Source organism: Ahaetulla prasina, chromosome 2 (genome assembly GCF_028640845.1).
Source record: "Ahaetulla prasina isolate Xishuangbanna chromosome 2, ASM2864084v1, whole genome shotgun sequence".
In the NCBI taxonomy this organism is placed as follows: Eukaryota; Metazoa; Chordata; class Lepidosauria; order Squamata; family Colubridae; genus Ahaetulla; species Ahaetulla prasina.
The window spans coordinates 92,847,940-92,871,831 of NC_080540.1; the positions used below are offsets into that span (position 1 = coordinate 92,847,940).

General features: G+C 34.1%; 1 protein-coding gene across 3 annotated transcripts in view; it reads left to right on the forward strand.

The window, feature by feature from the left end:
* The window catches only part of FAM13B (family with sequence similarity 13 member B), a 66,437-nt gene that overhangs the window by 21,685 nt on the left and 20,860 nt on the right, over positions 1-23,892 (forward strand). For 2 of the 3 annotated variants that reach the window (XM_058168859.1, XM_058168856.1), the window contains exons 8-14: positions 4,570-4,611; positions 6,184-6,330; positions 7,769-7,895; positions 13,203-13,267; positions 14,157-14,211; positions 14,520-14,667; positions 19,084-19,291. In XM_058168859.1, the coding sequence (XP_058024842.1) occupies positions 4,570-4,611; positions 6,184-6,330; positions 7,769-7,895; positions 13,203-13,267; positions 14,157-14,211; positions 14,520-14,667; positions 19,084-19,291 (792 nt within the window). The remainder of the gene's footprint in view (positions 1-4,569; positions 4,612-6,183; positions 6,331-7,768; positions 7,896-13,202; positions 13,268-14,156; positions 14,212-14,519; positions 14,668-19,083; positions 19,292-23,892) is intronic. The other variant, XM_058168858.1, reaches the window with a different exon arrangement.

Sequence of the window (23,892 nt, forward strand, 5' to 3'; positions counted from 1 at the left end):
ATCTGTCTAATACAGCGACTTTGGACAGCTTACAATATAATAAAAAGTTAAAAAGTACTAAACAATTAAAATTAAGGGGGGAAAAGATTAAAAGTTAAGAACTTTTAACTTTTTAAAAGATGATGATGAGAATCTCCATCAGCCACCCCCAATGTAGCAGGCTCCTACTGGGGCCCCAGGCCAAGTGGCAGAACCAAGTTTTTAGGCTCTTTTGGAAGGTCAGCAGTATGAAGGCAGATCTCACCTCTGAAGGGAGAATATTCCAGAGGGGAGAGCACAGTGTAATTTTACAGTATTATGTAAAAAGAGGAAAGAGAGTACATGGGGTGATGCCCAGCTATTTTAAATAGTTATTTCTGATTATTTCATAAGTATTAGTTTGAGAGGCCACATTAAAAGCATGTGTATTTTACACGTATTCATTTTCTTGCCATACACATATACAATGATTAATTCAGGATTTAACCTTTTGATTGCATATAATTTTTACTTGAGGGCACAGTGGAAGTCCACACATAGCTAGCCATATTTCTGTAGTTACTTTATTGCTAATCTGTTATGTACTGAAAACAAATTGTCTAGATAATGTTTTACATGTAAATGTCAAGTTTGTATTTACTTTTAGATGTTGATGCTATGAATGTCTTCAGCCCTGTTTCATAAATTGCAGGATTAATTAATATCTTGTGATGAATAATAAATAACACTATAGAGAATTGGAAGGGATATTCAAGGTGCATTTATTGTTGTCTCTTATGACTGGAGACTGAAAGCTAAAACATAAAAAATGATTGCAGGAATTTGGTATGTCAAGTTTAATGAAAAGAAGGATATGATAGCAGTGTTCCAATATTTAAGGGGCTGCTACAAAGAAAAGGGGGCCAGCCTATTCTCCAAAGCAGCTAAAGGCAGGATAAGAAATAATGTATAGAAACTAACCAAGGAGAAAACCAACCTAGGAGAAGTTTCCTGACAGTTAGAACTATTAATCTGTGGAATGCCTTGCCTCCAGAAGTTGTGGGTGCTCCAACAATGGAGGTTTTTAAGAAGAGATTGGACAACTATTTGTCTGAAATTGTATAGGGTTTCCTGCCTGAGCAGGGGGTTGAACTAGAAGACCTCCAAGGTCCCCTCCAAGTCTGTTATTCTATTAACTAGTACTGAATAACACCAAAAGATAGGAAGCCTATGCATTCTGTGATAGTTTTATAGTATACTCATCTCTATTGATGAATATTAGTTACTTTCATAGTTGGATAAACCACTTTTTATTGCAGTTTGAGCTGAGTTTCCCATTCTTTGGCTGCATTAAGGGCTTATAAAAACTATGATATGGAGTAATTGAAATTAGTATGACATTTATATATTTCACGTTTTTCTGTGATGATTTAAATGGAAAAGATTGCAAATCTGTTCAGATGCCCTTAAGATCCACCATCTTGCATCCAGGAGTTTCCTATTAGAAATAAAATGTTGATTGGGCAGCTTACTGTCAGTAGTGACCTCATGTTGCAGTCTTTTCTATGTAGACTGCAGGACTTAGTGCAGTACTTCAGTGCTATCTTAGAGGCAACTACTTAAGTTAAGCAAGCAGAATAGCTGACAGAGACTGCTGATCTGTTTAGTTTTTTCCAATGAAGTGTTTTCATATGAAATGTTCATTTGGAATAGGAAAAATAATGAAAATGGCTTACAAAGTTCTACTACATAGGTAAGCTGATTTAAAGGATTGCATGATAGAACTGAAATAACTTTTAAAAGCTAACTAGCTTTGGAAATATGCACTGCTATACATTGCTATTTTCCTGCAGTCATATAATATGTAATATTTAAGGAAAATAAACCTCTTATGTATTCCTAATTGTATTTTTGGGGTATTAAAATTATAACGCTTATGAATATTTACATGATTTTATCAGATTATGACAACATATTAAAATGGTTATGCTGTATCATGCTGTGTCATTCTTTGTCAGCAATTCATCCAAGTAATGCTGCTGCTTGAAATATTAAAAGCTGTAAAACTAATGAAAGAGACTGTAAAAACAGTAAGATTTTTTTAGGCTTGGAAATGAGGCTGTTTTTTTGGAGAATAGTCACTGCATTGGAGATAGCTGAGGTGGAGGAGGCAGTATTGAGTGTTTTGTTTACTGACTAGGTTTCTCCCTCCCCCCTTGGAAGCACTAAAAAAGTTTAGAACTTTGTCAAATATAACTACTATATAGTATATAATTTAATAAAAGCTTGCTGATGATCAAAGTACCTTACATAAACTTTGAATATTCAAGTGCTTATTTAAAAATTAATCACCTTCATTTCTTTAATAAATTTTGCTTAAATATTTTATTTTGTTAAACTTTCTTTTGATCCTCTGTATATAGTATAATACAGTGTAAATATAGTGCTTAAGTTATTATTCAGTTGCTAAGTCATGTTGACTCTCCACAATCCCATAGCCATAACACATCAAGGCCTCCTGTCTTCCACTGTCTCTCTGAGTTTGCCCAAATTCATGTTTATTATGGCGATGACATTATCTAACTATCTCATCCTCTGCTGTTCCTTTCTCCTTTTGTTTTCAATCATTCCCAAAATCAGGGTCTTTTCTAATGAGTCCGCTCTTCTCATTAATACTGCTTAAGTACTTCATTCCATTTCACAGGTTAAGAGCTTGTTCATATTAGTTACAATAAATGAAAAGTATTTGTTTTTCCATTCCAAAATTAACAGTCACTTAGTAAAAGAAAAAATGAGGTTGATTTGGGAAAAATAATAAGGGAGCATATTTTTATATATAAGCAAAAATAAGAAGGCCTTTGTTATAGGCCTATTTTTACAACTGCCTTTTGTAAACTGCCTGCTTTACAAAAGCAGTTGTAAAACTAATTTAGTATTGTATTTTAAGTTTTGAAATTTGTATTTTAACTTAGAGACATGACATTGTAGGTATGCTAGGATCTTAAAGATTTTTTTTTTGATACTGAACAAAATTTGTTGGTAGTCCTGCTACTAAAATTACTTATACCAGAAATGAAAAACCTTTGGTGCTACTTTTCCCAAAATAAATAAACATACAATTTTTTTGCAGTTAGATCTTAGTGAACTGATCAATATGCTTTATATAATGTTCTTTATTATTTGTCTCCCCAGTTCAGTATTTAAAACTGACTAGAGCTTCTAATCAAACATTTTCTATTCATGTTGAGTTCTTGAGACATTCATTTGAACTTGCATGTAAAACCTCATTTCTTCCTCACCTGCAAAAATGTTCTTGTTTGGGGCTATTTCCATGTTTAATTACTCTCATACTTCATCAAATTACGGATGTTTGACCAATACTGTTCATTACTGCTTTCTGAACTATTTTATATCATGTTTATTTAGATCAATACTGAACAGATGTGCAATATTTTTAATGATTTGCTAATCTTTGTTATAAAGATTTTAAAAAACTTTGACAAAATTTATACTTAACTGAGTTTTTTAAACCCCGGTAGTCCTTTCGTTTTTTTAGAACAAGGAAACACAAAATCGGAGTTATTTTGAAGATCATTCATTAAAATTTCATATATTTTGTACAATGTTTTGAAAACTCAAGTACAACAAAGTGTAGAATTTAATGAGAACGATACTTATTTTGATTATGGTACCTTGAATGTGTTATATCTTTTTCCCAAGAAGTAATGCTTTGCTGCCTTTAAATAGTCTCAATTTTTCTGGTGGAAGTGTGGAGGTACTAACCTAAAGGATGAATAAAACTGCCTTCTTGCCAGTCATAAGAAGTCCTCCCTCATATGTTACACCCAGCTGTCCTGCTATAAATGCTCTTGCTATGTTAATTAAAACACTCTTCTTTCATATCATGTCTTCCTGGGAGGAAATTAAAAATGTTTTTTCACCATCTGTATAAAGCATTTTGCATTTCTTCATGTAAATTGAAGGGAAAGGAAGCAAAACACACATCCCTTTTCAATGTGGAGGAAAGAATTTAGTTTTTCCTTTCATACTTCATTTTTTCCAAAAAACAGCAGCAAGGTGATAGTGGTGCTGTCTTCAAAATCTAAAGAAGCTAGGCCATTTATTTTCCTTTATAAAAACACTCTGTTTCTATGCATAGGCAACTAAGGAGAGCTTTTAAAGAAAGCAGCTTGCAAAGGATGTGGCTTTCAAAGAGAGGTGCTTTGTTCATGGTAACGCACTTTGCAAAGCACCTCTTTGAAATACTTTGCACAGGCTTTCCTAGCATTACTGAATAACAGGTTAATAACAATAGTTATTGTTGAGATCAACACCTGAGTCTGTTCTGTTAGCAGTTCATATATTGCTGTATTGTTTTGCTTGCGGAAGTTATGTTAAAGGACTGCATTTAAGTATGGTGAATGAGAAACTCTTAAAAGAGTGGCAAAGGCAACTCATAACCTGGTCAATTAGAATTAAGCCTGATTTTAAAGCTTGTATTAGAGCTTGTAACCTGTCATTGATATACTAGGTTTCTTATTGAACATCATTTCAATATGCTAAAATGAAATGAACTGAAACCTGAATGTCTCTGTATCATTTTCATTGCAGTGCTCATCTCTCCCCCTTAAGTATCTTGCCAGCTTCTGCAGAGTAAGTATAAATTCCCCATAGGTGTAGAAAATATTCATGATTGTAACTTTTCATGAAAAGTTACCTTTGAAAGATGAAATAATTAGAAAAATGTTGGAATGTGCAGAGATGAGTAAATTAACATTTGAAATTAGAGAATAAGAAGATAAACAATATTATAAAATATGGGATTTATTCTATAATTGGTTAAATGGAAAGATACGTTAGGAAAAATGAGTATAAGATATATGTGTGAAAGAGATGATTATTTTGTGAATGCACAGGAAGATATGTTAACACCCTTACAGCATGTTGTAATGGAATTGATTTGATGAGGTTTTTTTATTTTATGTTTAAAAATAAATAAAATGTTTCAAAAAAAAGAAAGAAAGAAAATATTCATGATTGCATTGTATACAGGTAATCTCGACTATTTGTTTAGTGATCGTTCGAAGTTAAGCGGCACTGAAAAAAGTGGCATGACCATTTTTCACCCTTAATTATCGTTGCATCATCCCCATGGTCACATGATTAAAATCCGGACTCCTTGCAACTGGCATGTATTTATAATGGTTATAGTGTCATGTGATTACCGTTTGCTATTTTCTGAAAAGCAAAGTCCATGGGGAAGCTAGATTCACAACCATGTTACTAACTTAACATGCTGTGTAGCTGTGATTTACTTAAGAGGTGTAGCAAGAAAAGTTGTAAAATGGGAAAATTGTCTTGCTTAGCAATGGAAATTTTGGGCTCCATTGTGGTTGTAAGTCAAGGACTGTCTGTTATGTTATGGAACCTTTGCAATCTTGACCTTTTGGTGAATACTGGCTGATTTTAGTATAGATAAAAATTTTGAATTAATATTGAATGGCTATTTAAAATACATTAATTTTAGCGCCTTTTTTCTTTTCCTAATCTTCAATATACTCACATTTCTTATTGGTCTAAGAGCACATGACTTATATTGACCCTAAATTCATTTGTTTTTTCTGTATCTCTTTAGTTCCTCTTTAAATTATACCTTTATATTGTGCAATTCACAATTTAAACCACCAATTCTCAGACAGGTTGCTATTCTTTCAGATTGCAGTAGGTTAGCAAACCAGGATATACTCACTTGTTTCAGTTTACTTGATCGAGTGTAGACTCCAGTATTTTTTTCCTCCAATTATTAAAATTAAAAATTGATAGAAAAATATGCTGAATCAGAATATGGGATGAATGGATCTTGGACTTAATTTTTAAAATTTTCATGCTTTCAATTGGAATTATAAAGAAATTTACTTTAATCCTCTGTGTGTAAGAAATTTGTTTTGATTGTAGTGGTTTTTTTTCTTTCTAGAGTCTGTTACTGTAGCTTTTCTTTCTGTTTGTCTTATTTAAACTGTACAATGACAGCAGTCAATTTAAAAACTTTTGAGAAAGATTTATTTTTGTAATGTAAGCACACACTCTCTATTTGGTAGTAAAAGTGAATGAATAAACTAGTTTCTTTTTAGTTGAATATCTTCTGTGTGCTAGGAAAAAAATTGAGCAACGTGATTTACATATAAGAAAATAGATTATTAATACATATCATTGTTTTATTTCAAGTATCTTGGAAAGAACAATTAGAGCAGCTGTAGAACAACATCTTTTTGATCTGCAGAGCAGCATAGATCAAGATCTCAAGAATTTACAGCACCAAGTGGTGTGTCATGAAGGAGATATTGAGGAAGATGAAAAAGGATCTAACAACCGGTAAAATTTTGTTTTATATTGTTTATTTGATTACAAAAACCAATCATTTAAAATAAAAATGAATTTTTTATAATAAATAAATAGAAATTTTATTGTTTGCAGTGTTTGGGCACTATATGATGATGATAGTATGGATAATGAATAAAGATGATGGTAGTAATGAAGAGGAGGATACTTGATAGCATTTCTATTATCCTTAATATATTTCATAAGTGATTTTGTAGTGTCCTGATTATTTATTTATGCTCTGTTGCATTTTATTTCAAATCAATTTCCTATAAGAATTATCAAGTAACTTTATAGTTGCTGTCCAATTGTGGCAGGTGATGATTTACTTGTAGGATATTCTAATTAAATAAGGATTTTAAGTTGTAGATCGTTGTTGCTGACAGTATATTCAGTGATGTTAGCTGACTGCAAATAAAATACCCAAACTGAATGATTCCACAGAGTTGAATACTGTTACATCACAATTGGCACCAGAATTTCTGTCATAAATGAGGGTGGTTGTAAAGGAAGACATAGGTGCATGAATGCTTGCTGCTGCTTGCTGAGGCTCCCGGGGTTGGTGGGTTTGTCAAGCAGCTGCAGACCCTTGTGGTTGTGGGACTGCTTGCCGCCCTGTGAAGCAGGGTGCAGGTCAGCCAAAAGGAGATGGGCAGTTAAGAAATATGAAATACAAATAAATGGGCAGTGATGTGCCCCTTGATTGTAAGTGTAGGCAGGCTGCCAAGTGCCTGATTTTCTGTCATGGAGCTGTGGAAGTGCTGCAATGGTGATAACTTTGTGCATAGGTCATAAGCCCATTATTTTAGAATTGTAATTTTGAACAGTCGCTGAATAAATGATGGTAAGTTGAGGATTACCTGTAGCACAAAGATGCCTGCAGCATCTTTAGATCCATTCTTTCATATAGTGACCTTAGGTGAAAGTTTCATTCCCTTCTGCTGCTTCTGAAGCTATTCTTCAAGTAATGTATTTGAATAGGCAGCAGCTTCTGTTTCATAGATGTTGGTTGTTTCAGAATGGTTTCAGTGTGATCAATTTGTATCAACCAACTGCAATGTATGTTTCTTTCTATCATTGTTCTAAACTCTTGCTTTGGGAAATAGCAATCTAAAGATCATTGCGGTATCTACAGCCTGTGGCTGGATACGATAGGAACAGTATTAAATTATCTCTAAAAGTAGAATGTTATATGTATTTGTGCTATAACATTTATGAGCATCTTATTCAATAATAAATGGATATTAGGAATTTACTTCTTTTCTTTTCTGAATGCAGTTGTAGATACTTTTATAAACATATTCTGATTTCATTAATCCAGAATATTATGATCACCAAAATAGTAAATGCCTAAAGTCCTTAACCTAAACCCATAACCAGATAGTTTTATGCAGGTAAAATTCATTATTTAGCATCTTGTTCCTTTTGTTAGGGATGATACTGAAAAGAATATTACTAAAGATTATGAGAATCTTGGAGACTGCTCTGAAACAGTGAATTGCACTAAATTAGACAGTGAAATTGTACAACCTGTGTCTGAGGAAAAAGAAAATTATCAGGTAAGAGTAGCATAAAATATGCTTCATGCATTTTGAGTTTTGTTTCCTGTAACTGTAGTCTGAAAATATTTTAGTGCAATCTGAAATATAACCAGAAGGAATACTATTAGTATTTGTTTTGTAAATATATTGTTATCCTGCTGTAAAGTAGCTATAATAACAATATCCTCACTTTCCAATCTTTGTTGATAAGAGAGTCTCCAGACTATGCCTGTATTCTTCCTTTTAAATAAAGTATTTTTTTATGGTCATAGACCATCATAATTCTTCTTTGTAACTCCGGGTGGGGAACGTAAGTCTAATGCAGTCTGCAAGGCAGGTCATCCAAGCCAAGGGACAAAAGTTTGCCTCCTCCCTTGAAACTGAACTTGACCTGGCCGGTGCTCCATACACCTGTAAATACAGCTTGAAAAGACAAGTGGTAGTCCAAGTTATAAGAACTTTGCTTTTAGACACTCATCTGGAATACCTGCCAGCCAATGGTGGATTGCTCCTGGTTCGCTCCGGTTCTGTAGAGCTGGTAGTAAAAATCTGCTGGTGTTCGGACAACCGGTAGTAATGGCTGGCTGACCACGCCCCCAAACCGGTTCCCCGATCATCAGAGGTTTTTTTTTTACTTTTAAAAACATCTTTTCTTCAGCCCCCCAAAAAACTTTTAAAAGTAAAAAAAAAACCCTCTGATGATCACATGGCTGAGCAGGGATCATCAGAATCCTTTAAAAGTTTTTTTTTTTAACAACCTCTTCAGCCGAAAAGGTTTTAAAAGGCTCCTCTGGTGATCCAAGCTGAGTTAAGAACTTCTGGGCTGCTATTAGGCAACTTCAGCTGGATCATCAGAGGAGCCTTTTAAAAAAAAAATTTCCTCTGGCCCACCCAATCCCCACTTCTCACTTACCTGACTACAGCTTCTTTCGGGCTGGCAAAGCCATGCTTTACATCAGTTGCATCAGCTAGCAACTGAATCTGCCTGCCTGGAATCCATCTCCTCAGTCACCAACTGCTTTACTGGTTGAGGAACTCTGGGAATTGAAGTCCACAAACCTTAATGTTACTAAGGTTGGAGACTCCTGATCTAAAAAATATAAATAAAATAAAATAATAAAATAAAATATTTGTGCAGCTTTCTGAGATTTGGTGTGTTTCTGTAATGTTTACTCTAACTACACAAACACACAAAATCTCACAAAGCTGTATGTGGCATTTTGTGTGTGTGTGTGAGAGAGGCAGTTGTGTTATGTTGTGTTGTGTGTGTGTAAAGTGTGAAAGTTGGTTTTTGAGCTTTTTGTGGCTGTGTGAGGTTCCTGCTTGTTGCAGGGGCCATTTTGGGTGAAGTGCAGCTGCTTTTACATTGTGTGTGAGTCGTGTTGTGTTGTGTTGTGTTATTTTGTTTGTGTGTGTCCCTTCGCAAGGACTTGGAGGCAGCTCCTTTCAGGAAGAGGAGGTGGCGAAGCTCTGGCTGTCCCCCGGGAGAAATCGTCCTGTCTCTGCAGCATTGGTCATGTGACTGAGTGGGGGTGGCCAACTTGATGTCACTCACAGCAAGGTGCCGCCCCACCTTGCCCTGAGTGATTTCAAGTTGGCCACTCCCACTCAGTCATAGGACCACCAAGCCACGCCCACCAAATAAGCCACACCCACAGAACCAGTAGTAAAAAATTTTGGAACCCACCCCTGCTGCCAGCACAGTTATGTCGTTTTCATGTAACAATAGATAGGAGCGTTGCTTTTTCCCCATACACAACATGAATCCAGTGTTCTACTTCTGGACGTTAAACATGTCCATCAAATTCAATATCTTGCTTTTAAAGCCATCCATATGCTAGCAAGCTTTACACTCTTTCAAGTTTCCTTCCCTTTTTGGCTCAGGAGACTGTACTCTCCATGCCCTTGGGGTAAAATATGATTTGCCCTGTGTTCTTTCACCTTTTTATATGTTATTTTTAATCTTTTAACTAAAGCATTCACATAATTAATTCCAATTAAAACTGTTTACTTTGCCATTCTTCTCCTTGCCTTCTACTCTGACAAGAAGCCAAGTGCAATATCCATAAAAGAACACATAAATTTGATACATTTGTTCCTGTAAGAACTTAGTTGGATTGAAAATAAAAGGTATTTTCAAGATAATCCAGGCAACATGATGGATAAGCAGGGAGTTGTATCAGATCATTTCAGGACAATTCAGGATTCTACCAGAGAATCTTGTTCTTTTCTCTGCAGAGACCTATGTTAGGGCTTACTTGCCCCTGGGAAATATATATCACTTAGCCAAAAATTATATTTAAACCTTCATTGTTATAGGGAAAAAATTGCTAGAAAGCTGGAATGTTGTTCCCATAAAATTTAGTTCCAAAGGATTACTGTCCCATATTTTGTCAACCCCTGCTCCGATCCCCACCCTTGGTCTATTTAACAGGATATCCCCCATTTTATGTCTGCTCACTATATCCTGTGCATACTTATGAGTTCCAAATGCCATTGCAATTTCACTACAGCACTTACGTTTTGATGGGGAAAATATGTTTAGGAGCTGGGAACTTGCATAACATTTCTAAGCAACTCAAAGCAGCTGTATCTTTTCCTGAGCGTGAATAACTGGCTTCTATAACTTTGGAAAAGACACGTATATATTAAAGTGTTCCTGACAGATGCAGAGTGTACATCTGTGAATGCTTTGAAGCACTTCTTTCCCTTTGAAAGACCAAAAGAGAGGGTAACAGGGAACACTTTTACCAAGGCCTAGAAATTTAAAGCAGCTGACCAGTCTGGAACCGCCCCCCCATCCAAAATGAAGGCTAAAGTTTATATCATGCTTGAAGACATTTATAGATGTGTATTTTTTTGCATCTATATATTTAGCGTCCAGACTTACGGAAATACTTGCTGCAAATCTTAAGCGGTGTTAGAACAAAACGAACAATTTTTTTTGTTCCTGCTAGCCTCTTTTTTTTTTCTGCAGGAATTTGTGCTTCTGCAAAATATATGATTTTTGCCCTGTCCTATGTGACATTCTCTTTCAAGAGTCACACTCTCAAAAATATTGCAAAATACCTTTCTTTCATTCTTTTTAAGAATCCTACCTCTGAGTGAATGTAAGTTAAAGGAAAAATTAGCAAAGACATTGTAAAACCTTTTGAGTGGCATGGTGGCCTAGTGGTGAAGTTGCCCACCTCTCACTTGAAGATTGAGAGTTCAATCCTAGGTAGCAGCAAATGTTTTTCTCCTAGGGCGCAAAAAAAGAGAATCTGCAGTGTGTGGTCAGGAAGGGGATCTGGCCTGTAAACACTCAGCTCCATCCAGTCATCCCGACTCTATCCTGAATTAAGGAATTACAGGGTGGTAAAAAGGAGTTTTTATTGTAAAAAAGCTTCAGGTATATAGAAAAAAATCAGAATTAAAAAAGGAAAAAAATGAGAGTTTGTAGTTAATTTACCAATTTTTCTAAAGGAAGATAATAGCTTTGTAGGAAACTACCGTATATACTCGAATATAAGCCGATCCGAGTATAAGCCGAGGTCCCCAATTTTACCCCAAAAACTGGGGTAAACTGGGGACTCGAGTATAAGCCGAGGGTGGGAAATGAGGCACCTACCGGTTGGGGAAACCCTCCCTCCCTCAGCTGAGAAGGCTGGCGGCTCCCCCGCCCCGCCCTCTCACTGCACCGGCAGGGCTTCAGTCCGGTAAAATGTGAAAAAAAGAAAAAAAAAACTCGAGTATAAGCCGTATATACTCGAGTATAAGCCGAGGGGCTTAAAAAAAAAACAAAACTTGAGTATAAGCCGTATAGACCCGAGTATAAGCCGAGGGGACGTTTTTCAGCACAAAAAATGTGCTGAAAAACTCGGCTTATACTCGAGTATATACGGTAATTAATGTAGTCCTCCTCATTATAAATTAGCATGTTTTGCGTGGGATTTTCGCTTACCATACTACCCTAGCAATGCATAACTGAATTATTCATCTTTCTATTTATATTAGAATCATTTGTTAACTTCTTTTACTAAGATTTACATAATATTAGCATGCTACCATTATATGAATATTACAAATACTAATAAAAGTAGTTGCATTGAGAATCCTATATGTACTCTTTCAAGGAATTTTTCTGGAAAATGCAAATATTAGAATGTATATAACTTTCAGTTGTGTTTTACAATAGTTTTGCCCTTCCTTCCACTGTAATAGATGTAAATAAGACTGTTATTTTAGTCACTGTTATTAGAACCATTTTAAATGCTTCAAATCAAAAGAGCCAAAAAATTGAATGCATATGTTTATAATAATAGTAAATGGCTTCTGATATAAGCCATAGAAATGGAAAAATATATTAGGGATATGCAAAATTTATAATTTCTAGAGACGGGGCATTCTGGATAATGTTAAAACTGTTTTGCAGTTCTAGTAAGCCATGTTAACTTTCTGAAGATTCTCCCTTTTCAAAGATGGTTTGGTGAAGTTTGTTTTTGGATTTCTCCACACTGAAGGTAGTTCAGTGTGCTTTGGGGGCTGTAATACTCCAAATAAACAAGTTTCATCTGGAACATCATTTCCAGAACTTCTTGTATGATTTTTGAATAATACACTGTTCACAAATTATTAAATAAATAATAATTTTTTTAAAATTATATGTTTTCAGCATTTGGGTTAGGCTTTGGGAACTGAATACCGCCCTCATTTTATATCCTGGGTATAAAATGTGCTTTACTTAAAAAGGAAAAGAGCAAATGACTTAAAACTATCTGAAGTATGTTTAGCTATCTTCAGATCCAAGGGACAGAGGAGAGGCTATATTAAGAAGCACTGTTACTGCTTAGTAGTGAATTGAGTATTTTTCTCTATCAGCTGTCCACAAGGATTCGTCAATAATCACTTTTAATGTGCTTTTCTCATTGTATTAAATACAGATTTTTAAATTAAAATTTAACAGATAAGCCAGTTTTAATTGTGTGGCTTTATTAGTGGCATGAGTGCTTTCTGCCAGCAATGTTCTGTCCATGTTGCTGCTTTATTTAGTAACAAGGATTAATTGTATCTTTTAGAGTCCAGCAGATGGCTCATTCTACATAAGCTGAGACAAGTCCTCAGAATCCTTGTTGATAATACTTTGTTTACATCTTCAGGCCTCAAATTGATCTACATTAGTGTAGTTCAGCAGGGTACTTCAAAAGTTTCCCCCCAGAAGTTAAAGTAATTAAGTAGTTTTAAATAAATTTTACATTCCCTTAGAACCACAGAATGTTGCAGCTTTCTTCCTTTCTTAAAACAGAATGGTGGTTACCATGCTAAGGTCTTTGTTTTCACCAATAGGCTGCAGGCGTATTGTTGAAGCCATGTGATGATGGAGGTGAAGATAAAGAATCCTTTGGAAATAAGTATGTACTGCAGTATACATGAGAACATTGGGTCTTGGGCAAGATACTTTTTATTAAGGTTATCTCTATGAGGAACTCTTTTTCCAGAATTGGTTTCCTTAGTATGAGGACATCTATCTGTTGCTGGAAGAACAGATAAAATGTCTATACTTAGGATATTTAGGGCTGAGTATATTTAGTGAGTTGATAGTTTTACAGCCAGGATTGTAACCTTATTTTGTGTTACAGGATACAGAAAGGTTAATTTAACATAGCTTTAGTGATTGTTGCCTTCAGAGTAGGAAAAAGTCCAGAGCCAAGTAAGAAAATAATTTAATATTGTATAAAAACTTCTGTCTCCTTCAACTCAGCCAGTCTTCTTTCTTTTGTGTTAACTAATTTTTATATTATTTTATATTATGAAATTATTTTATAAATCTTGCTTACCATTAAAATTCCACAAAACCAAGTAAATCAGATTCTTTACAATTTCTCAGGACAAGTAAAACAGAGTTTGGCAATAAATTCAGGTTTAGTTTAATAAATGAAGAAACACATTTAACAGTGTTTGCCATGATTTTTTGAATTGATGAACCATGATTTGTTATTCCTCATTAGATGAATCAGAAAATATTTTAAATGATTCCCAAACCATTTCTTTTGTACATCATGCTTTATCATGATAGCTAAATTGGCAAATCAAAAGTACAGCTTTATATACACAGATATATTGCTAGCCATAATACTAGATGTGTGCTTGTATTTATGTCTGCATGTATTAATATCACTAGATTAGGGGGAATAATCGTAAGTTTATTTTGTTTTAAATTGTATTGATATGACTGAGTTGAGACCATACGAATTGTCATCATAAGTGTTTTGAAATAATCTTCCCTAACTTCCTTTATAGGCAAGATTTTATATCGTTTGATGATGGTAGCAAAATGACGACCCATATGATTCTGGTGAGAGCTTGCTTTTTTTCTTTCCCTTGTAAATCTAGGCACATTTTAAATATATATCCACAAATATATTTCCACTTCCACTTTTTAACTGCATGAATATTAATTTTAATTTTACAGATAGATAGTATTTCACATTCTGTTGTCTGGTTCCTATTCCATGTATCTGTAAAAATTTAGTTTACTTAATTGCTTACTTGTAGTTCAAATTCTTTTTATCAGCCAGGAAAACTTGCTGAAATCCACAAAACAAAAATTTACAGATATGCTGGAAATTGTTGACCCTGTAATAGTGTATTGTTTATTTACAGGATTGTGTTAGCAACATTTCTGATCAAAATATGAAAAATGAATCGGAGGAATTGAAAAACAAAAATAACAATGCTCCTGAAGCAACACTATGTGCCTCTTTACCACATCTTGATTTGAAGAATGTGAATGGTGGTGACAAATGGGAAGGTAATTCTTGATTTTGATGTTTTTCAAAAATTTGTTAATTTTGAAAATTCAAATATATGATCAATATGTTTGTATTTGTTTATACTTAATAATGTATTTCAAATGGGTATTAGACGGCTATTGAAATGAATCAGTAGAAAAAAAATTAGATTTGGGAAATTGAAACTTCCAAATATATGTTAGTTGAAGTTGCCAATAATTCTTAACAATTTGTTTTAATCAGCTTGAAGTCTGTGAGAGTGGTTATTTCTACTAATATTCTTTTTAAAAATTGGTGGCTTTCAATATTTGTGTATTGTTTCTCAATTTATAAACTGCAAAGATTGCTGGGGATCATAATGATAATTGTGTAACAGGTATTTCACTCCTGCATAGTCCTGTAATTAAGAAAAGGAGGTTGTGTTGACTTCGATGATGCCAACCCCATTTTCCATTGTAAAAGAATGTATGAGGGAGCTTAGCTAGAGCTTCTCTGTCACACTTCCTGTGTTTTTTATTGTATCATAGCAAGGGAGATATGGGATTCTGCTCATTTTTTTTTTAAAGAATTCAAGAGGTGATAATTCTATTATGTTTCCATACATCATTTTTCTTGAGATAAAACATATATCGCCCATATAGCAAATAATGACTTGGCAACCATCATATTTACCATGGCTTATAGTATGCCAGCAAATAACTATGACTGCTTATATAGAATAATGTATACATTTGTTGTAATATGCAAATTAAAAAAATACCTATCAACATTCATAGTCATGTCTGATGAAGTAACTGAAGTTATAATTTACAATATAAAACTAATATTGTTGTTCTATGTAACATTTAATATGTAATATTTAAGAATGGGTTTGATTCTTTTTTTGTGGGGGTAGGGAGTATATTGACCATAAAGTGCAGAAGTGCATTTTTACTTCCATGAAAATGTCTTAAAGAAAATTTCAGAATCTACAACAGCTGAAATTATATTAAAACTTTACAGTATATTCAATTTCAGGATTATCTTTTTCTTTTACAATTCTTTTTTCCCCCCCTATCGTATGTTGCTCCTGGTAATGCTGCTATATGTGGACAAACATATTTTTTTCCATACAATTAACAATTAAAAGACATCATGTTATAGGCTGCTCCCAGAAGCTCTTATATAAAGAGGCACCCTGATTTTTCTGCCTGTCCAGATAGCTTGAAAAAGGTAGCCTCTATACCTCATGCAAGCTATTAGTAGTCAAAAAATAAAGTTTTTATATTACCAAGGTCTGTAAAATGAGAACCCAGATTGTGGGGAGCAATATGCAAATAATACTTCTACATTGTAAACCACCCAGAGAGTGCTATAAAAAGCTATGGGGCAGTACGCAAACCATATAAATGCTATTTCTATTTTATAACTGTAGCTTAATCTCATGGGTATCTAGATGATGTCAATTGGACAGATTTCCTCAAAATGAGCAGATAATAAAATTCCTCCCCAGCCATTGGATTAGCCATTCAGGTTATTTTTTGTCGTATACTAGAAACACAAAGAGATTCCTAATAGGAGTAAGTGTACATTAAGAACATGTAAAACATTAATATAATCTGTTTTGCATTATTTTTGAAAAATGAAATGTCATATTTGCTGCTTATATTTTAGTTATCTCTATTTGAACAAGTTATTCCTCTAATAATTGGTATAGGCTGCTGCATTATGATAAACTATTAAAGTATAGTTTCTCTTGAGAATGGTTGTTCTAACGTTCCTCTGAATGTAAGGATAAAACCAGGGGTGAAATGTAAAATTTGTTACTACCGGTTCTGTGGGTGTGGCTGGGGGGGGTGTAATGTGACTGGGTGGGTGTGGTCAACTTTTTTTCTTTTAAAAGCATTTTTTACAACCTCTTCAGCCGAAGAGGTTGTAGAAAAAATGCTTTTAAAGGGTTCTGATGATCCTAGCTCAGGGGTGTCCAAACTTGGCCCTTTGGAGAGTGGTGGACTTCAACTTCCAGAATTCTCCAACTAGCAACTTGCTTAAATTTATAGCTCATGCTGGCTGGGGAATTCTGGGAGTTGAAGTCCACCACTCTCCAAAGGGCCAAGTTTGGACACCCCTGTCCTAGCTGAACCGTGCGATCATCAGAGGCTTTTTTTTTACTTTTAAAAGCATTTTTTCTGCTGAAGAAAAAATGCTTTTAAAAGTAAAAAAAAAACCCAATCTCTGATGATTGCGTGTCTCAGCTGGGCATGGGCAGGGGGGAGGGATTTTTGCTACCGGTTATCTGAACCACCCGCCACCATCACTACCGGATCGGATTTTCTGGTCTGAACTGGGAGCATTTCACCTCTGGATAAAACATATGTATTTTGACCAGATAACTACTTAAAATGGCTCTTTGTTTAGGCAGTAGCTTTTTGTTTTATTTGCTGATATACTCTGGGAACAGGATCCAAAGAAATGCAATGCATTAACAGTTCCAAAGTTAATGGAATTGTTTTCCTTTTGGTGATAAAATTGAATGCAGCTCAAGAATATCCTCAGACTGTAGGGATTAGGGGCTACAGTGGGTTGAACTGAAAGTCCCTTTATACTCTGCAAAGTTCTTTGGATCCTGAACTAGGTTTGTTGATTCTCTGTTCTCTTTTTCAAATCAGATTGAATTCTTTTATATTAATCTTATTGTTAAGGTCTATTTTGATATAGTTTAGTGATTTCTAGACCTATTGTGTTATCAGAAATTTGCTTCTTTTTTAAAAATGCATTTCTTACTAATTCAGCCAGAATTAGTATGTTGGACACATAAATAATTGGCATACAAATTTTCTCTGCATTTTGGTTTGTTATCTTTAAACACATGTGAGCAAAATCTGTCCTGTGTGTAAATTTATTTTTCTTTGAAATGTGTTTTGTTAAACATGGAAAAGCATGTGGCTTTTTGTTTGTCACCTCTGGAACACTTCTGGGAAGACTTTTAATTAATAAAGGGCTTAATTTTGAATGGTATTGGGCACCTTTTAACTGCTCCATTCAGTTGAGAAGAGTGCTTAGACCTGGCCCAGAATCAATTGGAAGACTTTCTATGTGGTGCTATACACCTATGTGTTATTTATAGTTTGTTCTAACTGTGCGATGTGTTCACTTCAGTATTTTTTGCCATTTTTTTTCATTTATTAGCGCCATGCCCTATCACTTTTCCCCTCATTGATTTCAAAACAATGCATCTACAGAGAGAAGGGGAGGGTAAGTATGGTTCGCCATACATTCAGTTACTGCCTCTTTCATGGTTTATGGTTGCTTTCAAATTACCCCTTTTACCTGCTGCCTTCTGAAGAGTCATGGCTTGTGATTGGTGCAGTGATATGCATATTAGCGTTCCAGGTTGACGTGCTGGTATGTTCAATTAAATGATTTTTGCCAGCAGAAAGTTCTCACAACCTGGGAAAGCCTCTGGCAGCTAGAGGAGAATGTGCTCTGCTAGTTGGACCAGTGAAGAGTGTCCATATAAAGCAGCTTTTTAAGTTCACACCATGACATCATGTCTGGTTTGCCTTTTTGTAATCCAATAACTTTTATTTTAAAGAAGGGATTCTTTAAAATATATTTTGATGTTTGGTGGGAAGCAGGTATAAGTGGGTTAATCAACATCTTATTGTGTTGTCACTGTATTGTTCAAAACTATCTTTCAAGTATAAGATTTGCATTGGAAAAACCAGATATAGTATTTATGTCATTCTATTTCTGGGTTTGTAAATAAAGAGATAGAGTGAGGAACTGTCTCTCTGTGTGTATTAATATCAGTACACACACATACATGTTATTTTTGAGGGACAATAACAAGGTTTTCCTTTCTTGGATTATTCTAATATTTCAGATTCCTTAGAACAGCCCAAATTTTTTCATAAGCACACATTTTAAACATAATATGCAATATTAAATATTTATTTATTTCCTCACAAATAATGCTCCTTCAATATAATTATTATTCTTCAATATCAATATATGGAGGAGTCAAGTCTTTTGTATTAAAATGAAACATAGGGTTTGCACTTCATTATCTAAAATCTTTAGGTAAATATATTGATGCACACTGTTGCACTTGAAGGTATTTACTGTGCTTTCTGTTGTTTTGGACAAAAATTACCTGTTCATATGGTTTAAAGCACATAATCAAAATGCATATGGTATATATTTAGTGTACAACATAGTATAGTTTTATATATTAATGCATGATGATTATCTAATAAAATATGTTAAGTGGCATACACTTATTGGAAGATTGTTGTATATGTCTTAAGTGTATTGGGACCATTTTCTTTTTGTTTGCTTTGACATGTAGCTTTTCAGTGCATTTCATTATTCATTTTAGTCACATTGTGAATTTGCAATTTTTTTCTTGCATTCTTCTAATAGCCCAGTGCCATTTGTTTTTTATTTCCTTCTAGAGCCATTTCCTGCTTTTAAATCTTGGCAGGAAGATAATGAATCTGGAGAAGCTCAGCTTTCTCCACAAGCTGGAAGAATGAATCATCCTCTGGAATTAGATAGTCATCCCATATTGGCACACCGGAGTTTGGATTTTGGGCAAAGTCAGCGTTTTCTGCATGATCCAGAAAAAATAGATTCTTCATCTAAAGCCCTTTCTTTTGTTAAGTAAGTAATTAATGTCATTCACAGATACAGTTCATAAGAAAAAAAATGTTAATGATTTGTATTAGGATATAGAATTTTTCACCTTTAACTCCAAAATCATGAGTGTTAGTATCATGTAGTTGTTTTCTATAAAGTTGTAAGGCTTTTTGGTTTTGTGCTAGCTTTCTAGAAAGCTTCTGAGTAAAAAAAAAAGCAGGTTTATAAAAGAAAAAGAAAAAAAATGTTTTCTAGAAGAGAATTTGCCGTTTCCACTGAATAGTTTTTATTATTAGTTGAACTTTGGAATAAATTCTTCAGTTGCAACTTGTGCATAGAGTAAAAGTGTTGGTGCTTTTAGGCATATATCTTAGGAAAATTCCAAATCTAGTCTATATTTTAATACTTTTGTATTCTTGATTGTTTTTAAATCTGATTTTTCCTTAAAATTTCCCCTTAAAATGGTTTTTTAAAATGTAAATTATAACAGTACAAGTTTAAGAAAAGGAAATTCCATGGCATAATTTCTTCACCTACGAAAAATAAAAAAAATGTGGTATTTTAATGGAGACTTCTTCAGTTCTGGCTACACAGTGTTTGTATTTCATTACTTTGATAAAAAGAACACATTTTTACATTTGAGGTTTTAAAACGTATTTATTTAATTAGTTATTGAATTTGTTTGCCTCCCATCTTACTAAAAGCAATAATATAAAGTTTTATATAAATATATACATTTGTATACACACACACACACACACACGCAAAGCTGTTTTATTTTTTACTTAAATGAAATACAAAATTTATGTAAAAAGCAAGTTCAAAGTCCTTCAAACACGTATTAGCTTTTTCTCAAAAGTCATCTCTGCAGCAAAAAGAAGGGATAGTATATAACTGCCATGATTCTACAGTTATTTTAATACTTTGGAAACATATTTCCTAGCTGCAAAAAAGTAGTTTTTAGCACAGATACTATGTCAGTATTCCTCCTTCCTCCATTTCTAGCTACTTTGTTATTGATCGACATTTGATGATTTGCCGATTTTACTGCCATCTTTATAATACTGTAGTCCACAAGTAGATTTTATTTTTTAAAAAGCTACACATCTATCAGGTTAATAAACCTAAATAAATAACTCTTTAGACTTAATTGACATAAATTAAAACAAGTTAGATTCAGTATAGGTAGTCCCCACTTGCGTCCAGAATTGGGGCCAGTATTTTGGTTACTAAGCAATTTTAAGCAAGTCACTATGTGACGAGACCTAATTTTACAATCTGTGTAATGTGCTGGGTTTGTGGTACCACACTTTAAAAACTGTTCAGACAAATTGGAACAGGTTCAAGGAAGGATCACTGGAATTATTCAGGAACTAGAGCTAATGTCATATGAAGAGAGATTGAAATCTTCAGCTCTGGGAATACTAGAGCTGTGGTAGCTCAGGCTGTAAGAAGCCTGTTATTAAAACACAGCAGCCTGCAATTACTGCAGGTTCAAGCCCGGCCCGAGGTTGACTCAGCCTTCCATCCTTTATAAGGTAGGTAGAATGAGGACCCAGATTGTTGGGGGGGGCAATAAGTTGACTTTGTAAATATACAAATAGAATGAGACTATTGCCTTACACACTGTAAGCCGCCCTGAGTCTTCGGAGAAGGGCGGGATATAAATGTAAAAAAAAAAACAAAAAAAAACCTAAAGGAAGATACAGTTGTAGTTTTCATAGTTGAAGGGATGTCACATGGAAAAGCCAAGATCTGCTTATTATGATTCCAGAATCAAAGTTTTAGAACAATGGATTAAGAATGGATTAATTTTGTTGTATGGATATACTGTGTATATACGTAGAGTGACAATGAAGTTACACCTATTAAGAAACATTTTTAATAGTAACAGTGGCAAGAGAGAAAACCAATTCTGCAACCCAATAGTGGGTTTCCCTTCATTTATTGCAATCATTGTACAGTGGAGACTAGATAGCCCTTGTTGCATATTTTAGTCTGGATTTCTGTAGAAAACAATCGGTCAGACTTAATGGTTTATATATCTCTATGATTCTGCCGAGCTGTACAGTTGACATGTCTATTTTTGGTTACTAAGCAATTTTAAGCAAGTCACTATGTGACGAGACCTAATTTTACAATCTGTGTAATGTGCTGGGTTTGTGGTACCACACTTTAAAAACTGTTCAGACAAATTGGAACAGGTTCAAGGAAGGATCACTGGAATTATTCAGGAACTAGAGCTAATGTCATATGAAGAGAGATTGAAATCTTCAGCTCTGGGAATACTAGAGCTGTGGTAACTCAGGCTGTAAGAAGCCTGTTATTAAAACACAGCAGCCTGCAATTACTGCAGGTTCAAGCCCGGCCCGAGGTTGACTCAGCCTTCCATCCTTTATAAGGTAGGTAGAATGAGGACCCAGATTGTTGGGGGGGGCAATAAGTTGACTTTGTAAATATACAAATAGAATGAGACTATTGCCTTACACACTGTAAGCCGCCCTGAGTCTTCGGAGAAGGGCGGGATATAAATGTAAAAAAAAAAACAAAAAAAAACCTAAAGGAAGATACAGTTGTAGTTTTCATAGTTGAAGGGATGTCACATGGAAAAGCCAAGATCTGCTTATTATGATTCCAGAATCAAAGTTTTAGAACAATGGATTAAGAATGGATTAATTTTGTTGTATGGATATACTGTGTATATACGTAGAGTGACAATGAAGTTACACCTATTAAGAAACATTTTTAATAGTAACAGTGGCAAGAGAGAAAACCAATTCTGCAACCCAATAGTGGGTTTCCCTTCATTTATTGCAATCATTGTACAGTGGAGACTAGATAGCCCTTGTTGCATATTTTAGTCTGGATTTCTGTAGAAAACAATCGGTCAGACTTAATGGTTTATATATCTCTATGATTCTGCCGAGCTGTACAGTTGACATGTCTATTTTTGGTTATAAAGCCTTAAGTTTAGTTATATGAAAGTGATCATATAGTTTATAGTTTACCTAGGATAGGATATTGGACACAATCTTTTCCACTGTAGATATACTGTAGTAATGGGCATGGCATTCTGTTTTTGGGACAATATAAAAAAACCATATTAATCATATGAGATCTGGTAATACAAGTTAATAGACTTGGTTTCATACCGAGTTAACATTTTATTGTACTATCTATGATAATTCCAGTGTCTCTTTCCTAAATAATCACTGCCAGTTTAGACTCATTAAACACAAATGTGAAATTAGGATGTTTTCCCATATGAGAATTTTTAATATTTGATTGATTTAGACAGCATCTTTATGAAATATTCAGTAAATGTGACCCCTTAACTGCTTACTCCTAACTCTTAATCACTGATATAATGGTGAAAATTGCATAATGTCAACATAATTTATGGAATTATTTTAGATTATAGATTCTAAATGTACAATGTATAGAAAACTCAAATTTTGGAAATTTTCTAATTTTAGAATTAAATATGAGATTTGATTGATTGATTGATTGATTGATTGATTGATTAGAAAGAACAAAAATAGAAATGTCTGTTTAAAATCACACTTGTCAGAGGAGCAAAGATATGGGAAAGCAGTAAAAGAATGCCAGAAATCTTCTTTCAAAGAATGAATAGATTCCAAATGTTTTAATGCATGTAAACTAAGATGAATAGAAAAACCATAACAAATTTTGTATTAAATCTTGAGAAATGCTAACTGTGAACTAAATTGATAACATTCAGTTGAAGTAAATTAGGATCATGTACATTGATAGAAAAAATGACCTTTAAGCTTTCATTCAATATGTGACTTGTTTTGGGCAGCTAATAAAGCCTAGCCAACATAATAATTGTAAGATTGAGATCCAAATTAAAATATTTTAATCCATTTATTTCTGCATTCTGCTCTACTTTTCTTTTAAAGTTCTGTTTTTTTAAAAGAATTTATATGGAAAAGTTCTGTTTTTCTTCATAGAAGTGATTTTTCAGTACCATGTTTCCCCGAAAATAAGACCCAGTCTTATATTTTTTGAACCCTGAAATAAGTGCTTGGCCTTATTGCCATGTGCCCAAAAGCCTGATTGGGCTCATTATCAGGGGATGTCTTATTTTGGGGGAAACAGGGTACTATAATTGTTCTTAGATGTCATGGTTTACTAATTTTAGAAAAAGCCTTAGCATGAAAAAGGAGTTTTTTTATTAATCAGTGTATTGATTAACAGCTTTTTAAAAAACTTAACCATGTTATTTTTTCAGCAGCCAGTTTGATCTAGTAGTTAATGTACTAGGGCTAGAAATCAGGAGACTGTGTTTCTAGTCCTGCTTTAGGCATGAAATCAGCTGGGTGACATTGGACCAATCAGTCTCTCAGCCCAGCCCAGCCCAGCCCAACCCAACCCAACCCAACTCAGCACAACAGAGTTGTTGTGAAGAAAATAGAAGGAAGGAGTATTAGATACGTTCGCCACCTGAAGTTATTTATAAAAATAATAAAAAGCGGGAAATAAAGTAGTAATTTATAGTAAATATTGGTGACAATATTGTAAAAGTAAAAAATTAATTTTGTTGTCTCTGTTTCCAATTTTATAATGGAAATAAAAATGTATACCTGTTTCCTCTTTTAATT